The 18,860-nt window shown below is 43.0% G+C and overlaps 2 protein-coding genes across 6 annotated transcripts in view; one reads left to right on the top strand and one right to left on the bottom strand.

The window, feature by feature from the left end:
- FBH1 (F-box DNA helicase 1) overlaps positions 1 to 18,860 on the bottom strand; it is a 150,729-nt gene that overhangs the window by 53,322 nt on the left and 78,547 nt on the right. The gene's annotated exons all lie outside the window — the stretch shown is intronic.
- IL15RA (interleukin 15 receptor subunit alpha) overlaps positions 1 to 18,860 on the top strand; it is a 57,560-nt gene that overhangs the window by 18,985 nt on the left and 19,715 nt on the right. For 3 of the 4 annotated variants that reach the window (XM_032425898.1, XM_032425896.1, XM_032425897.1), the window contains exons 2-3: positions 12,829 to 13,023; positions 17,045 to 17,137. In XM_032425898.1, coding sequence (XP_032281789.1) covers positions 12,829 to 13,023; positions 17,045 to 17,137 — 288 coding nt within the window. The remainder of the gene's footprint in view (positions 1 to 12,828; positions 13,024 to 17,044; positions 17,138 to 18,860) is intronic. The other variant, XM_032425899.1, reaches the window with a different exon arrangement.

Here is an 18,860-nt window from a genome sequence, read left to right as displayed (position 1 = left end):
AAGAACTAAAATCTAACCAAGTCAGAATCAAAAAGGCTATTAATGAGATGCAATCAAAAATGGAGGCTCTAAACGCTAGGATAAATGAGGCAGAAGAAAGAATTAGTGATATAGAAGACTAAATGATGGAGAATAAAGAAGCTGAGAAAAAGAGAGATAAACAACTACTGGATCATGAGGGGAGAATTCGAGAGATAAATGATACCATAAGGCAAAACAACACTAGAATACTTGGGATCCCAGAAGAAGAAGAAGAAGAAGGGGGGGGGGGCGGGGAGAAGGTACACTGGAGCAAATTATAGCACAGAACTTCCCTAATTTGGGGAAGGAAACAGGCATCAAAATCCAGAAGGCACAGAGAACCCCCCTCAAAATCAATAAAAATAGGTCAACACCCCGACATCTAATAGTAAAACTCACAAATCTCAGAGACAAAGAGAAAATCCTGAAAGCAGCTCGGGACAAGAGGTCTGTAACCTACAATGGTAGAAACATTAGATTGGCAGCAGACCTATCCACAGAGATCTGGCAGGGCAGAAAGGATTGGCATGATATATTCAGAGCACTAAATGAAAAAAATATGCAGCCAAGAATGCTATCTCCAGCTAGGCTTTCATCGAAAATAGAAGGAGAGATAAAAAGCTTCCAGGACAAACAAAAAGAATTTGCGAACACCAAACCAGCCCTACAAGAAATACTGAAAGGGGTCCTCTAAGCAAAGAAAAAGCCTAAAAGTAACATAGACCAGAAAGGAACAGAGACAAAATACAGTAATAGTCACCCTACAGGGAATACAATGGCACTAAATTCATATCTTTCAATAGTTACAGTGAATGTAAATGGGCTAAATGCCCCAATCAAAAGACACAGCCTATCGACTGGATAAAAAAACAAGACCCATCAATATGCTGTCTGCAAGAGACTCATTTTAGATGCAAAGACACCTCCAGATTTAAAGTGAGGGGGTGGAAAGCCATTTACCATGCTAATGGACACCAAAAGAAAGCTGGGGTGGCAATCCTTATATCAGACAAATTAGATTTTAAACCAAAGACTGTAGTAAGAGATGAGGAAGGACACTACATCATACTTAAAGGGTCTATCCAACAAGAAGATCTAACAATTGTAAATATCTATGCCCCTAACATGGGAGCAGCCAATTATATAAGCCAGTTAATAACAAAATCAAAGAAACACATCGACAACAATACAATAATAGTAGGGGACTCTAACACCCCCCTCATTCAAATGGACAGATCATCTAAGCAAAAGATCAACAAGGAAATAAAGACTTTAAATGACACACTGGACCAGATGGACTTCACAGAACATTCCATCCCAAAGCAACAGATACACATTCTTTTCTAGTGCACATGGAACATTCTCCAGAATAGATCACATCCTGGGTCACAAATCAGGTCTCAACTGGTACCAAAAGATTGGGATCATTCCCTGCCTATTTTTGGACCACAATGCTTTGAAACTAGAACTCAATCACAAAAGGAAAGTTGGAAAGAACTCAAATATATGGAGGCTAAAGAGCAGCCTACTAAAGAATGAATGGGTCAACCAGGAAATTAAAGAAGAATTTTTAAAATTCATGGAAACAAATGAAAATGAAAACACAACTGTTCAAAATCTTTGGGATGCAGCAAAGGCAGTCCTAAGAGGAAAGTATATAGCAATACAAGCCTTTCTCAAGAAACAAGAAAGGTTTTAAATACACAACCTAATCTACACCTAAAGGAGCTGGAGAAAGAACAGCAAATAAAGCCTAAACCCAGCAGGAGAAGAGAAATAAAGACCAGAGCAGAAATCAATGAAATAGAAACCAAAAGAACAGTAGAACAGATCAACGAAACTAGGAGGTGGTTCTTTGAAAGAATTAATAAGATTGATAAACCCTTGGCCAGACTTATCAAAAAGAAGAAAGAAAGGACCCAAATAAATAAAATCATGAATGAAAGAGGAGAGATCACAACGAACACCAAAGAAATACAAACAATTACAAGAATATATTATGAGCAACTATATGCCGGCAAATTAGAAAATCTGGAAGAAACAGATGCATTCCTAGAGACGTATCAACTACCAAAACTGAACCAGGAAGAAATAGAAAACCTGAACAGACCCATAACCAGTAAGGAAATTGAAGCAGTAATTAAAAATCTCCCAACAAACAAGAGCCCAGGGCCAGATGGCTTCCCAGGGGAATTCTACCAAACATTTCAAGAAGAATTAATACCTATTCTTCTGAAGCTGTTTCAAAGAATAGAAATGGAAGGAAAACTTCCAAATTCATTTTATGAGGCCAGCATTACCTTGACCCCAAAGCCAGACAGAGACCCCATCAAAAAGGAGAACTACAGACTGATATCCCTGGTGAACATGGATGCAAAAATTCTCACCAAATACTAGCCAATAGGATCCAACAGTACATTAAAAGGATTATTCACCATGACCAAGTGGGATTTATTCCTGGGCTGCAAGCCTGGTTCAACATCCGCAAATCAATTAATGTGATACAATACATTAATAAAAGAAAGAACAAGAACCATATGATCCTCTCAATAGATGCAGAAAAAGCATTTGACAAAGTATAGCATCCTTTCTTGATTAAAACTCTTCACAGTGTAGGGATAGAGGGTACATACCTCAATATCATAAAAGCCATCCATGAAAAACCCACAGCGAATATTATACTCAATGGGGAAAAACTGAGAGCTTTCCCCCTACGGTCAGGAACATGGCAGGGATGTCCACTATCACCACTGCTGTTCAACATAGTACTAGAAGTCCTAGCCTCAGCAATCAGACAACAAAAAGAAATAAAAGGCATCAGAATTGGCAAAGAAGAAGTGAAACTCTCACTTTTTGCAGATGATATGATACTTTATGTGGAAAACCCAAAAGAGTCCACCCCAAAATTGCTAGAACACATACAGGAATTCAGTAAAGTGGCAGGATATAAAATCAATGCACAGAAATCAGTTGCATTTCTATACACCAACAACAAGACAGAAGAAAGAGAAATTAAGGAGTCGATCCCATTTATAATTGCACCAAAAACCATAAGATACCTAGGAATAAATCTAACCAAAGAGGCAAAGGATCTGTACTCAGAAAACTATAGAAAACTCATGAAAGAAATTGAGGATGATACAAAGAAATGGGAAAACGTTCCATGCTCATGGATTGTAAAAATATCTATGCTACATAGAGCAATCTACACATTTAATGCAACCCCTATCAAAATACCATCAATTTTTTTCAAAGAAATGGAACAAATAATCCTAAAATTTGTCTGGAACCAGAAAAGACCCCGAATAGCTAGAGGAATGTTGAAAAAGAAAAGCAAAGCCAGTGGCATCACAATTCCGGACTTCAAGCTCTATTACAAAGCTGTAATCATCAAGACAGTATGGTACTGGCACAAAAACAGACACATAGATCAATGGAACAGAATAGAGAGACCCTCAACTCTATGGTCAACTAATCTTCAACAAAGCAGGAAAGAATGTCTAATGGAAAAAAGTCTCTTCAACAAATGGTGTTGGGAAAATTGGACAGCCACATGCAGAAGAATGAAACTGGACCATTTCCTTACACCACACACAAAAATAGACTCAAAATGGGTGAAAGACCTCAATGTGAGACAGGAATCCATCAAAATCCTTGAGGAGAACACAGGCAGCAACCTCTTCGACCTCAGCTGCAGCAACTTCTTCCTAGAAACATCACTGAAGGCAAGGGAGGCAAGGGCAAAAATGAACTACTGGGACTTCATCAAGATAAAAAGCTTTTGCACAGCAAAGGAAACAGTCAACAAAACCAAAAGACAACTGACAGAATGGGAGAAGATATTTGTAAATGACATATCAGATAAAGGGCTAGTATCCAAAATCTATAAAGAACTTATCAAACTCAACACCCAAAGAACAAAGAATCCAATCAAGAAATGGGCAGAAGACATGAACAGACATTTCTGCAAAGAAGACATCCAAATGGCCAACAGACACATGAAAAAGTGCTCAACATCACTCGGCATCAGGGAAATCCAAATCAAAACCTCAATGAGATATCACCTCACACCAGTGAGAATGGCTAAAATTAACAAGTCAGGAAACGAAGATGTTGGTGAGGATGCGGAGAAAGGGGAACCCTCCTACACTGTTGGTGGGAATGCAGGCTGGTGCAGCCACTCTGGAAAACAGTATGGAGGTTCCTCAAAAAGTTTAAAATAGCAATTGCACTACTGGGTATTTACCCCAAAGATTCAAATGTAGTGATCCGAAGGGGCACATGCACCCCAATGTTTATAGCAGCAATGTCCACAAGAGCCAAACTATGGAAAGAGCCTAGATGTCCATCAACAGATGAATGGATAAAGAAGATGTGATATATATATATATATATATATATATATATATATATATATATATGAAAAAATAAAACACTCAAAATACTAGGAATAGAAGGAAATTTCATCAACATAATAAAAGCCACACATAAAAACCCACAGTGAACATTATATTCGGTGGTGAAAGACTGAAAATTTTTCCTCTAAGATGAGGTACAAGGCAAGGATGCCTGCTTTGACCACGTCTACTCAACATAGCACTGAAAGTTCCACAGCAGTTAGGCAAGGAAAAGAAATAAAAGGCATCCAAGTTGGAAAGGAAGAAATAAAATTACCTCTGTTTGTAGATGGTATGATCTTATATGTAGGAAACTTTAAAATTCCACAAAAAAACTGTTAGAACTAATACATGAATTCAGTAAAGTAGCAGGATACAAAGTCAACATACAAAAATCAGTTGCATTTCTATACACTAACAGTGAACAATCTGAAAGAAGATTACAAAAACAATTCCATTTTCAATAGCATCAAAAATAATAAAATAACTGGGAATACACTTAACCAAGAAGCTGAAAGACCTCTACAATGAAAACTACTAAGCACCCCTAAAAGAAATGAAAGAAGACACAAATAAATGGAAACACATCCCATGGTCATGGATTGAAAGATTTAATGTTATTAAAATGTCAATACTACCCAAAGTGATCTACAGATTGAATGCAATTCCTATCAAAATCCCAATGATGTCTTTTGCAGAAATAGAAAAACCCATCCAAAAATTCATAGGGAATCACAAGGTACTCCAAATAGCCAAAACAATCTTGAAAAACAAAAGTGGAGGACTGACACGCTGATTTCAAAACTTACTACAAAGCTACAGTAATCACAACAGTGTGGTATGGGCATCAAGACAGACATACAAATTAATGAAATAGAATGGAAAGCCCAGAAATAAACCACCACATATATGGCAAAATGATTTTTGACAAGGGTGTCAAGACCATTCAAGTGGGAAAGGACAGTCTTTTTAACAAACAGTGCTGGGGAAACTGGACATCCACGTGCAAAATAGTGAAATTGGTATGTTACATAATACCAAATACAAAAATTAACACAAGATGGATAAAAGACCTAAATATAAGACCTAAAAAAAATAAAACTCTTAGAAGAAAACATAGGACTAAAGCTCCATGACATTGGATTTGCAGTGATTTCCTGGATATGACACCAAAGGCACAGGAAACAAAAGAAAAGAATAGACAAATTGGACTTCATGAAAATTTTAAAATTTTGTGCACCAAAAGACCCCATCCAGAGAATTAAAATCAAGCCACAGAATGGGAGAAAATATCTGCAAATCGTATAGCTGATAAAGGATTAACATCCAGAATGTATAGAAAACCCCTAAAACTCAGCAACAACCAAAACCAAACAGCCCAATTCAAAAATGGGCAAAGAACTTGAATAGGTATTTCCCCAGAGAAGACATAAAAGTGGCGGCAAGTACATGGAAAGATTCTAATCACTAGGGGGATGCAAGTCAAAACTGCAATGAGATACATCTCATACCCAGTAAGATGAGTACTGTCAACAACAACAAAAACAAGAGAATGTAGAGGAAAGGAGCCTTGTGCACTGTTGGTGGGAGTGCAAACTGGCACAGCCACTGTGGAAAACAGTATGGCAGTTCCTCAAAAAGTTAAAAATAGAATCACCCTATGATCCAGCAATTCCATTTCAAACCAGAACGATTTGAAAGTAGGGTCTCAGAGAGGTATCTGTACATCCATGGTCATAGCAGCCTTGTTCACAAGAGCTAAAGCACGTTATCAATCCAAGTGTCTGTCAACAAATGAATGATGGATAATCAAAATATGGTATATACATAACAATGGAATATTATTCAGCCTTTAAAAGAAAGGAAATTATGTAATATTTGTAGCATATATGGATTATGCTAAGGACAATATTCTAAAGTGAAATAGTCAGGTACAAAAAGACAAATATGGTTGTGTGCAAGACGTCTTTGCAATCCCCCCCAAAAACAGACTGGTCTTGGAAGTAACTGTAGGTGTGGTGTTTGGGGTGAGGTAAGGGTTCTTAGATTCTCCCTCCCTTCCAAAGTTTCAGAATAACCCATGGTAGGGGCCAAGGCTGAGAGCTTGACTCTGTGATCTCACAAGTTCCTCCAGGCCCATCAAAGAGCAAACTTGGCATAAGGAAGGAAAGGGGTAAGTAAGGAAAAACCAGTTAAATACACTCGTACCAGCTAAATCCAGTCTTTGCCTAGCCTTTCCCTCTGAGGACTTCTTGTCTCTCCTGTCCTCTGGTGTCACTGATTTGTGGCTGAATGGAGACTGTCCAGTCACCAATGATGTAACATTACCTGAGAGGTCCAAAGGTCCGTGGTCAATCCAGGCTTCCTCAGAAGGAAGGAACACTTTATCATAGAGCAGAGTCTAGTATTTTTATGGGACTATGTGCTCTGGTCTACTGTTAAATATTTCTAGAGTGGCATGTTTTATGATCATTCCTCCTCGTTCCACCCCACCCTCCATCTCTAAGTATTTTCCCATCTATGTTAACATAGAGTAAAGCACCCCACAAACACAGATTTAAGATTTTGGTGGCATGGAGCTAAACCCATGGTACTACCAAGCTAACTACCCACACCCACAGACACACACACACACACACACACACACACACACACATACGCACACATGTGCACAGTGGGTGAGTACATTTTTTAGATGGAGGTGGGGGAACTGGGTCCAATTAAAAACTGTTAGACTAGAAATTCAGAAGAGCACATCAGGAGGAACCTATAAAAGAAATCTTCATGGATGGTATCAACACCATAGAAAGGTATGAACAAACAGTTGTTAATAACTTCAAGAGAAGCTTTAAATCCACACTAGAAAGTAACTTGATGCTGGGAGACTCTACACCTGTGAATGCCATGTAGTATGGTTCTATGTGGGATGGGGCATGCTTCCCGCAGCATCACTGGCACCTGGAACTGGTTAGAAATGCAGATTCTCAGGCCCTGCCCCAGACCTATTGACTCAGGAGCTCCGGGAGGATGGCCCAGCCCTCTGAGTTTTAACAAACCCCCCAGGTGGTTCTACTGTACACTCATATTTAGGAATCGCTGACCTAGAGGGCCCAAGATGAAGATGAAGGCGTAAGGAGCAGAGCTGATGTAGCAGAACGAGGACTCAAATATGGCAATGATGAACCCGTATACCAAACCAAAGCTGCAGTCAAAATACCAAATGTGGAGAGAGTGCAAACACTACTTTTAGACCCTGGAAATGGAAGGAGGAACTCTAAACGGTGTGAACTGGGGACAAGGAAAGAGGGAAAGGCAGCACTCTGAAAACCACAAGTAGGGAGATAATTCAAGGACATTTTCCTGACTAAACTATAATCTTGGCCTGAGTTGTCAAAGGCTCTTAGGGTTTCCTTCAAGAGCAATCCTCAGCGCCTGGGTGGCTCCGTCCTGCTTGTGTCCTCTCTCTGTCAAATAAAGTCTTAAAAAAAAAAAAAAAGCAATCCTCAAAGAAAGGGACCCAAGCGACATTCACCAAGTGGTTTTTGTTTGGTTACTTACTTTGCTTATTTTTTAACTTATTCTAATGCAACCTCAAACTTAGAGTAAAACTGCAAAAACAGAAAAGACCTCTGAATACCCTTTACCCAGATTCACCAACTGTTTACATTTTGCCCCAGTGCTTTATCATCCCCCATCTCTAACCAAATATATTTATTACACATGTGCTTTTTCCTCTAAAGCATTTGAAAGTAAGTTGGAGACATTATGCCCCTTTATGCCTAAATACTCAGTATATATTTCCTAAGAATATGTTCTCTATATCGCTCGGCATCAGGGAAATCCAAATCAAAACCTCAATGAGATACCACCTCACACCAGTCAGAATGGCTAAAATTAACAAGTCAGGAAATGACAGATGTTGGCGGGGATGCGGAGAAAGGGGAACCCTCCTACACTGTTGGTGGGAATGCAAGCTGGTGCAGCCACTCTGGAAAACAGTATGGTTCCTCAAAAAGTTGAAAATAGAGCTACCATATGATCCAGCAATTGCACTACTGGGTATTTACCCCAAAGATACAAAAGTAGGGACCCGAAAGGGTACATGTACCCCGATGTTTATAGCAGCAATGTCCACAATAGCCAAACTGTGGGAAGAGCCAAGATGTCCATCAACAGATGAATGGATAAAGAAGACGTGGTATATATATACAATGGAATATTATGCAGCCATCAAAAGGAATGAGATCTTGCCATTTGCAACGACGTGGATGGAACTGGAGGGTATTATGCTGAGCGAAATAAGTCAAACAGAGAAAGACATGTATCATATGACCTCACTGATATGAGGAATTCTTAATCTCAGGAAACAAAGTGAGGGTTGCTGGAGTGGGGGGTGGGGTGGGAGGGATGGGGTGACTGGGTGATGGACACTGGGGAGGGCATGTGCTCTGGTAAGCGCTGTGAATTGTGCAAGACTGTTGAATCTCAGATCTGTACCTCTGAAACAAATAATGCAATATATGTTAAGAAAGAAAAAAAGAAGAAGAATGTAGCAGGAGGGGAAGAATGAAGGGGGGGAAATAGGAGGGGGAGAAGAACCATGAGAGACGATGGACTCTGAAAAACAAACTGAGGGTTCTAGAGGGGAGGGGGGTGGGAGGATGGGTTAGCCTGGTGATGGGTATTGAGGAGGGCACGTTCTGCATGGAGCACTGGGTGTTATGCACAAACAATGAATCATGGAACACTATATCTAAAACTAATGATGTAATGTATGGGGATTAACATAACAATAAAAAAATTAAAAAAAAAAAAAGAATATGTTCTCTAACATACCTTCCTAAAACACAACACTCTCACATAACCACAGAACAATTATAAAAAATCAGGAAATTTAACCTTGACACAATATTATTATCTAATACTCAGGCTGTATTCAAATTCTGTCCGTTATCCCAATAATGGCCTTGTTCACCATTTTCTCCCTAATTCGGGATCTAATCCAGGGCCACATTTGGCATTTCGTTGCCATGTCTCTTTAGCCTCTTTCAGTCTGGAATAGTTCCTCTGCCTTTCCTTTTCTTTTTCTTTCTTTCTTCTTTCTTTCTTTCTTTTCTTTCTTTCTCTCTCTCTTTCTTTCTTTCTTCCTTTCTTTCTTTCTTTCTGAGAGAGAGGCTGTGTGCCCATGAGTGGGGGAGGGGAGGGGCAGAGGGAGAGGGAGAGAGAAGATCCCAAGCAGGCTCCACACCCAGTGTGGACCCGACATGGGGCTTAATCCTGCAACCCTGAGATCATGACCCAAGCCGAAATCAAGAGTCAGACACTTGGTGATTCTGGCAGTCATTCTTGGACATCCAAACCTAAGCCAGTGGCTGGGCAGTGTGGCAATCCAGGGACTGCTCTCTGGAGGAAAAGATGGGCAAGACCTGGGCAGCGGGGGTCAGGGCCCTAGTCCCCAAAGCTAGGGTTTCTAGGCAGAGACAGGCCAACCCACAGGGAGCAGGTAAGAAGGAAGGAGAAAACTGCCATTTGGGGGCCCATGGCCAGTCAAAGCTGACCCCAGATCCTGCCCAACCCAAAGAAGGCTCAGATTGCTGGAAAGCACGATACTATTTGGGTAAATCAAACAAGAGTGGCTTATTTGAGGGATACAGAAGGAAACCGGCCCCACTTAGAACACCCAGCTTAAGATCATTAAGACATTACATTTTCCAGGATGGATGGGAATTCATGTTCCAGAAGCCAGAATCCTCACTGTGACATGCAGAGCTGCAGAAGATGGTCCCATTTTCCAGAATCTGTCCCCCTCAGACCTAACACCAAGGTCTCATCTGGGTAGGTGACTGAGCTCACCTCATCCACTTGGGATTTGGACTGTTTACCGTACTTGCAGGTAGCTCAATCATCAGACTTTCAGACCAGAACTCTCTGCTCCTGGTACATTCCAAAACTCAGACATGAGAGAGAACTTCACCAGGTGTCATTCCCAAAAGCCATTAGACCAGCTTATCCTGCAGATCTACTGAGCACCTATCTGTAGAAATGCCACAAAAATGAAATGAATGTACATGATCAGGCAGGTCCCAGGACATTGCTTTTAGCCAGGAAGTTTCATACTGAGGAAAAGCTCAAATCTTTCAGATTCTAATTAAAAGAAGAGGGACATTTTTAACACGGTTGTACAGGTTAGAGAAAACTTGAATCGTTCTAGCTCTGGCTCTTACCTTCTTTTGGTGACATTCTTCTGATAAAAGGTATCACTTGGCATGCACTTTGTCACGTCCACAGTCTGCTGGGAGTGACTGGGGCGGGGGGGGGGGGGGGGCTGTCTCCCAAAAGCGTGTCCAGAATCCTCCCAGATGACCTTGCCAAACTTCTCACCTTCAATTTTTCCCCACGCTGCCTTCACTTGCTCAGAGAAAGGCAAAAATTCCTAATTCCAGAATCTCCTGCATTTCTCACATTCCTGTAGCAGGTAACATATTCCAGCCAAAGCACCGAACACCCGCCACTCAGCAGGATTTATCCCTCTCCTGCCCTAGGCTCAACCAAGATTTCTGAGTTCCTGTGGCAGGGTACTTTAAAATCTCCCATCCCCTACCTTTCTATTATGCAGTATTTCATATATTTAAAACAGTGTAACATATAGGCACAACTAATATTCTGCCAGTCCTCATCAGTGTGGCCTTTCATCTGTGGCCAGTGGTCACCCCTCCCCCAGTCCCAAGTATTTCCAGCAGCTATTCTGATTGGTCAGCATCTGGGTGGCACTGCTTGTTAAATATAAGGGAGAGCACAAGCAGAGTGGGGGGTGTGGGGGGGAGACAGAGGGAGAAGCAGACTCTCCGCTGAGCAGGGAGCCTGATGCGGGACTTGATCCCAGGACCCGGGATCCTGACCTGAGCCGAAGGCAGATGCTTAACCAACTGAGCCACCCAGGCACCCCTCAAAAGCATTTTTAACAGGTAAAACATTTGCACCACTAAAGATTCAGAAAGTATGAAAAGACCAAAAAAAAAAAAAAAAAAAAAAAAGAAAAGGATGAAAAGGCATTCAGTAAAAAGTCTCTCCCAGTGCATCTCTCAGCTGCCTCATCTCCAGTGTTAATAGTCTCTTGCATCCTTTCAGAGATTTTATATACAGACAAAATATTGTGTATAGGTACCATTTCTTCTTTTTTTACTGATGGTAGCATATAAAACATAGGGTCCTATTCCTTTTCTTCCTAACCTAACAGTGTATCTTGGAGATCTTTCCACTTGGGTGCACAAAGAGCTTTCTTCATCTACTGTAAAGAGCTGGGTGGTACTTCTTCGTAGGGTAGCTGTACTGTAATTTACTAAATTAGTCTCCTGCTGACCACATACAAGGTAATTTATAGGTACTGGCTATTATGACCAATAACTTTGTACATACTCACTCCATAAATATACCAGTATATCTGTAAGGTAAATTCTTAGAAGTGAAATTGCTGGGGTGAAGGGCATGTGCATAATAAGCATCATTCTCTGAATGCTCTTTCTTGAACAGCTATTGTACGAGGCTCAGAGAACCCAATGTTGGGCAAGACAGATGTGCCCCCCGCTGCCACCGCTCAAAGTGCAAATGATGAGACACAGCCCTTACATCATCTCATTGTCTTTGGTACAACCATGAGAGTGGCTGGCCGCACAGGGAGAGAACACAGAACTATGGGACCTGGCTGACTGGGTGGGGAGGGGAGGGAAGGCTTTCCTGAGAAAGTCATGTTCACGTTAGGAAGAATGGCAGGAGATGGGCTGGGGAGAGCAGTGGGCATGGTGAGTGGCCTGGGTGGGGGGGTGGACCGAAGGCCAGAGTGGCCAGGGGGAAGAGTAGCTGGGGGGGGTTGGGGGCAGGTCCAGCAGAGCATTGAAGACTTCTTGAGGATTTTAGTTTTTATTCTAAGAGCAGCGGGCAACCAGGAAGGAGTGAAGTCATCCAATGCGCATTTCTGAAGATGACTGGCTGTATTACAGAAATGGATTAAAGGCTTTCAGGGAGAACAGGCAGGGAGACCAATTTAAAGGTTATTGCTGCTTTCAAGCAAGAGAGTGCAGAGGCCAGGCTGGATGGGGCCAAAGAGATAGAGACGGTGAGAGACTGACGGGGAGTGAAGGGAAGGGAAAGGGGTTTCCACGGATGACTCCCCAGTCCCTAGCCATGCTGGTTGGTGAGCACTTAAGACAAGGCTCCTAGAAGGCTTCTAAATGATGAGAGCCCTTACTGAACATTTTCCACATGCTTAGAACCTGGGGTGTATCCTAAGGGGCCCCTCGGATAGTCAGACCCTGGCTACAAAGGCACTGAGTGCCACCCATGTTGCCCTGGAGAACACCTCTGAACAAGCTGAAATGTGTTCATCTGTCCTGTCTTATCTGCACCCCTGCAGGCATCACATGCCCTCCTCCCACGTCGGTCGAACATGCAGACATCCGGGTCAAGAGTTACAACTTGAGCTCCAGGGAGCGGTACACATGTAACTCTGGCTTCAAGCGTAAAGCCGGGACATCCAGCCTGACCGAATGTGTGTTCAACAAGACCATGAACGTGGCCCACTGGACCATTCCCAATCTCAAGTGCATCAGTAAGTAGCCATCCCTGCAAGTCTTTCCATCCCCCTTCCCAAAGCCGTACAGAGCAGACTGTAGTGTGGGAAGCTGAATGAGCCCATCTCTGGGGGACAAGACGTTTGTGTTGAGGTCTGAGGCTAAATAAACCAATGGGCCTCTAAACAACGCCCCTGGGAGTTGAAAATACATAGGCTTTAGGGTCACAGTTTTGGGTTCCTTGAGCAAGTGTCTTACCATCTTGGAAGTCTTTGTTCCTCATCTAGAAAATGAACCCGATGTCAACGGTGTGGGCTGTAGCAATGTGCCGTGAAACCTGGTCAGTATTAGCTGCAGCCATCCCTCACTCTGTTGCATTTTGCTTTATTGCACTTTACAGATAATCATGTTCTTTACGAATTGAAGATTTGTGGCAATCCTGCTTCAAGAGAGTCTATTGACACCATTTTTCCAACAGTATTTGCTCACTTTGTATCTCTGTGTCACATTTTAGTAATTCTCGCAGCATTTCAAACTTTCTCATATTGGTTATGGGAGCTGGGACCAGTGATCTTTGATATTACTACTGGAATTCTCTTGGGGCACCACAAACCGCACCCATGTAAGATGGTTAACTTAATCAATGGATGTTGTATATGTCTTCTGACCGCTCCATGGACTGGCCATTCCCCGTCTCTCTCCCTCTCCTTGGACCTCCCTACTCCCTGAAACAGAACAATATTGAAATTAGGCTAATTAACAGCCCTACGATAGCTTCTAAAGGTTCATGTGAAAGGAAGAATCACATCTTTCTCTTCAAGTCAAAACTAGGAATGATTAGGTTAGTGAAAAAAGCATGTCAAGTCAAGATAGGCCAAAAAATAGGCCTCTTGTGCCAAGTTATGAATGCAAAGGAGAAGTCCTTGAAGGAAACTAAAAGTGCGACTCCAGAGAACACACAAAAGGTAAGTAAACAAAACAGACTTATTGGTGATATGGAGAAAGTTTTAGGGGTCCAAATAGAAGGTCAAACCAGCCACAACACTCCCTTAAGCCAAAGCCTCATCCAGAGCAAGGCTCTCTCTTCAATTCCATGAAGGCTGAGAGAGGTGAAGAAGCTGCAGAAGAAATGCTTGAAGCGAGCACAGGTTGGTTCATGTGCTTCAAGGAAAGAAGCCATCTCCATAACATAAGACTGCAAAGTGAAGAAGCCAGTTATCCAGAAGATCTGGCTAAGATAATTAATGAAAGCTGCTACACTAAACAACAGATTCTCAACGTAGACAAAACAGCCTTAGTATGGAAGAGCCCATCTAGGACTTTCCCAGCTGGAGAGGAGAAGTCAATGCCTGGCTTCAAAGCTTCAAAGGACAGGCTGACTCTTTTTAGGGGCTAATGCAGCTGATGACTTTAAATTGAAGCCAATGCTCACTGACCATTCTGAAAATCCCAGGAAACTTAAGAATGATGCTAAATCTATTCTGCCTGCACTCTATAAAGGGAACAACAAAACCTGGATGACAGCACATCTGCTTACAACATGGTTTACCGAATATTTTAAGCCCACTGTTGAGACCTACTGCTCAAGAAGTTTCCTTTCAAAATATGACTACTCATTGACAATGCACCTGGTCACCCAAGAACTCTGATTGAGATGAAAATGAAATTAATATTGTTTTCATGCCTGCTAAAAAAATATCCATTCTGCAGTCCCCGGATCAAGGAGTCATTTCCACTTTCAAGTCTTAGTATTTAAGGAATATGTCCCATAAGGCAATATCTACCACAGACAATGATTTCTCTGATGGATCCAAGCAAAGTAAATTAAAAACCTTCTGGAAAGGAGTCACCATTCTAGATGCCATTAAGAACGTTCATGATTCACAGGAAGAGGTCAAAATATACACATTCACAGGAGCTTTGGAGAAGTTGATTCCAGCCCTCATGGATGACTTTGAGGGGCTCAAGACTTCAGTGGAGGAAGTCACTGCAGATGAGGTAGAAACAGCCAGAGAACCAGAATTAGAAGTGGAGCCTGAAGATGGGACTGAATTGCTGCGATCTCATGATCAAACTTGAACAGATGAGGAGTTGCTTCTTATGGATGGGCAAAGGAAGTGGTTTCTTGAGATGGAATCTACTCCTGGTTAAGATGACAACAACGGATTTAGGATATTACATAAACTCAGTTGATAAAGCAGAGGCAGGGTTTGAGAGGACTGACTCCAATTTTGAAAGAAGTTCTACTGTGGGTAAAATGCTATCAAACAGCACCACCTGCTATAGAGAAATCATTCGTGAAAGGAAGAGTCAGTCACTGGGGCAAACTTCATCAGTGTCTTATTTTAAGGAATTGCCACAGCCACCTCATCAGTCAGCAGCCATCAACATCGAGGCAAGACCCCCCACCAGCAAAGATTATGACTCACTGAAAGCTCAAATGATGGTTAGCATTTTTTAGCAGTATTTTTAAATTAAGGTATATGTATTGATTTTTTTTAGACACTATGCTATTGCCCACTTCATAGACTATAGTATAGTGCAAACATAACTTTTCTATGCACTGAGAAACAAAAGATTCATTTGACTTGCTTTATTGCCACATTTACTTTATTGTGATGGTCTGGAACAGAACCCACAATATCTCTGACATATGCCTTTAAGATGATGGTAGCAAGAATTTGGCATGCTTGCTTCCCAGAGAGCTTCCCAATTTCTCCCTAGAAGACAACCTGTAGGGAAATTATTAGGGTTCTTTGTTGTTACCCACCCAGAAGAATGGGGGCTACCCAAGGAGCAGAGACTCCCTTAGCTTGGTCACCCATGTCTGGTGTCCAGCCAGCACTCCAGAGCCCATGTGAGGGATGGTTGTCAGAATCTATTTTTTTATGAACCATCCACAACTGGATAACTATGTCAGAAGCCAACAATCTTGGAGTGGAAGTCAATAGTGCTATTTCCAGGAATACTAAGGCCCTTACTCTAGAAAAATAAAGATTAACTCATGGTTTATTGCATATTTGGTACATGTCCAACTGCAAGCTAGAGACTTTCTCATATATGTGAAAATTCTCAACTCCTCTCTGGGGAAGTGGACAAAAGGGGTTGTTCTAGAGCAAACTCACTCTGCTGTAGGATTCCTTGAAGAGCCAGACTTTCTCATTGATTTTGTGCACCTGCCCCCTCCCCCTGCATGACATCATGCAGACATCAGAGGCAGGGCAAGGAAGAAGCCTTCTATTTATTGCAAAGGAATCGCTCAGCTGGGGGACATAGTGCCACCTGGCATCAAGTGCGATTGAAGTGCTGAGCTAGCTGGGTGACGACAGGTATGAGCAATAACACTATGGCAAAGACACAGAGTAGACATCTTATTCTGTCCAGTGTGGGCACCTGCTGGTACCTGTAATCCAGGGGCAAAAATAAGGGCTTTCCAGCACAGGCAAAGTGACTGTTTCTTCAAAGTGCCAATTCCTTTGGGTGAATGAATCTAAGATGGGGAAGAGTTGTAGGCTCTGAACTGGTTGGTGGGGGGTGGGGGTAGAGAAAGCAAGGGGGAGAGACCTGGGATCATAGACTTTTAGAACCTAAAGACTGGAGGATCTTTGGGTTTCATGTAGCCCAAAGAATCCTCACCTTTTACCACTAACAACTCCCTCCATTACTTTTCCTAACCTCCTGTGCTTGGAATGCTTTTTTTTTTTTTCCTTACAAAACAACTGAATCTACTGATAATCATTTATTTTCCCATGTAAAAGACAGTATTATAAAACTGAGTTGATCTCATTGATATCATTCTAACTGAAAATAACAAGACATTTGATATGTGTGCAGTCTTTCTGAAAGGCTAGAAAAAGAGTTTGCCCTCTGTTTGCATTTGCCTGGGAATTGCAGATTGGGAAACATTGTTGCATATTTCTCGAGCTTCTGACCTATCCCGGGAAGCCAGATATCTCTATTTTAAATTTATATGTTTATTTTTTTATTGCTATGTGGTTGTGAAGCACTCCAGGTTCCACCCTCAGGCTCATGAATGCCATGTGGTTATCCTCTCTCTAGGAGACCCCTCCCTGACTCACCTAAGGCCATCCTCCACAGAAGTGCCAGCAGGGGTGACCCCAGAGCCACAGAGCACCTCCCTTTCTGGAAAAGGTAGGGATGTTGGAAACTTTTTAAGGACTCCCATTCCCTGCGACCACGCAGGTCCCCGTGAGCCCCTCAGATTCTTGGACCAACCGCTGGAGTTCCACGGCCAACTTAAACAACAGGACACACTTTTTATTAACATCAACGTTATATTAGCTTCATTTTCTCTTTTAAATCATTTTCTCTTTTAAAACCTTGATAGCTAGGTTTTGGCTGCACATAATTAATGATGGTTCGAAACCCACTCTTACAATGCCAGATCAGACTTAGCTGTAGACGTGCTTCCTCATCAAAACTGGGGAGGATCTGCGGTTTTGCCTGCCTTGCATGTTAGCCCGCCAACACGTCATGGGTGCCCGCGGAAAACAGGACGTTCCTGCTCCAGAGACCAAGGACGTTCTTCCTTCCAGGGCACAGCAGGCAGCAGGACCCTCGGCATGTTTGCCTCAATTTCCTCATCTCTATATCCCACAGGGGCAACGGGGAGGGGCCTCCAAGATGCCTGCACATCCAGCAGGCTGCTTCATAGCAGAGGAAGCCTGAGTTCAAGAAACTGGTGTCTTTTATAACCGGCTGACCATGTCTGTCCTTTGCTCCAGGGCGAGGCGCTGTCTGTACCTTCCAAGGCTATAGGAACATCTTTGGAAAGATAGTCCCAAGAGAGGGCTGCCGGTGCCTCTGCCGAGAAGACGTGCAGAAACATGAGGGACCCATGCAGAACTGTCCCCCCAACGGGGGGCTGCTGGGTACAGAAGCACTGCACAAAGCTGCCAACGTTACGCATTTCCAGGGTCTTAGCTAATCTTCTATCCCAATTTCCTCAGCACCGTCCTGATGTTAAGAAAATTTGAAACCATAGATGCTAATGTCTTGGGACAATGTGCCCTACATCCTAGGAAAGCCTTACTTTACACTTAACTCCTGATTTTTTTGTGTCCCGTTACCCAGTGTGGTGCTTCCCCGCCCCCGTCTCCCCCTTCGTGCCCGGCACAGTCATCCTGCTGCGGTTGGCTGCACTGCTCGGGCTCGCCTCCCCTTGAGCATAGCTTCCTAACCGTGGACACATGTGGGGACCTCCCCGGAACTCTGGCGGTCTGGGGAGCAGCCTGGGAATTAGGGTTCTAGAATCTCCCCAGGTGGTTCTTAGGGAGCCAAAGCTGAGTAGCAATGCCGAAGGGGGGATGGCGAGGCCAGAGGGAGGCTTCCTCCTAGTTAGCTAGGTAGTTTGTTGACTACAAACAGGAGGATATGGTTGAGCGCTGACTACATTTAAGTTTGGAGTAATTCCAAAACCCCTTTGACCCAAGTCACATCCGGTGCACCAACTGATGAGAATAATCAAGGCTGGTCTCTGTCAGCCTTGCCTTCGTGCATGGAACACTTGGTCAGGTGAAAGGCGTGGGAGTGTAATCTCCGACATGGGGTGACGTGGCCATGGGCACTTGGATGGAAATGCTTTGGGGGAGCTCTGTCTGCAGAGCGCCCAGAGTGCTGGCAGCCCGGATGGTGTGAGGTACGTGTGAGGTACTGATGGGGGACGAAGGGGCAGAAGGACGTCTAAAAGCATAAGCGGCTGGGACAGCAGCCCCACACGGCGTGGCCAGACAGCCAACGGTGCTGGGGTCACAGAGGCACTTGTACCATGCTTCACAGTTTGGGGGCAGCCATCTGCCAGGTCGACAGGGACGGTGAGGGCCTGGACACAAGGCGGGCTGCCCTCCCCTCGATC

Source organism: Phoca vitulina, unplaced genomic scaffold (assembly GCF_004348235.1).
Source record: "Phoca vitulina isolate PV1807 unplaced genomic scaffold, GSC_HSeal_1.0 scaffold33, whole genome shotgun sequence".
Lineage (NCBI taxonomy): Eukaryota > Metazoa > Chordata > Mammalia > Carnivora > Phocidae > Phoca > Phoca vitulina.
The sequence above is the reverse complement of the archived record's forward strand: the minus strand, read 5'-3'. Positions and strand labels throughout refer to the sequence as shown.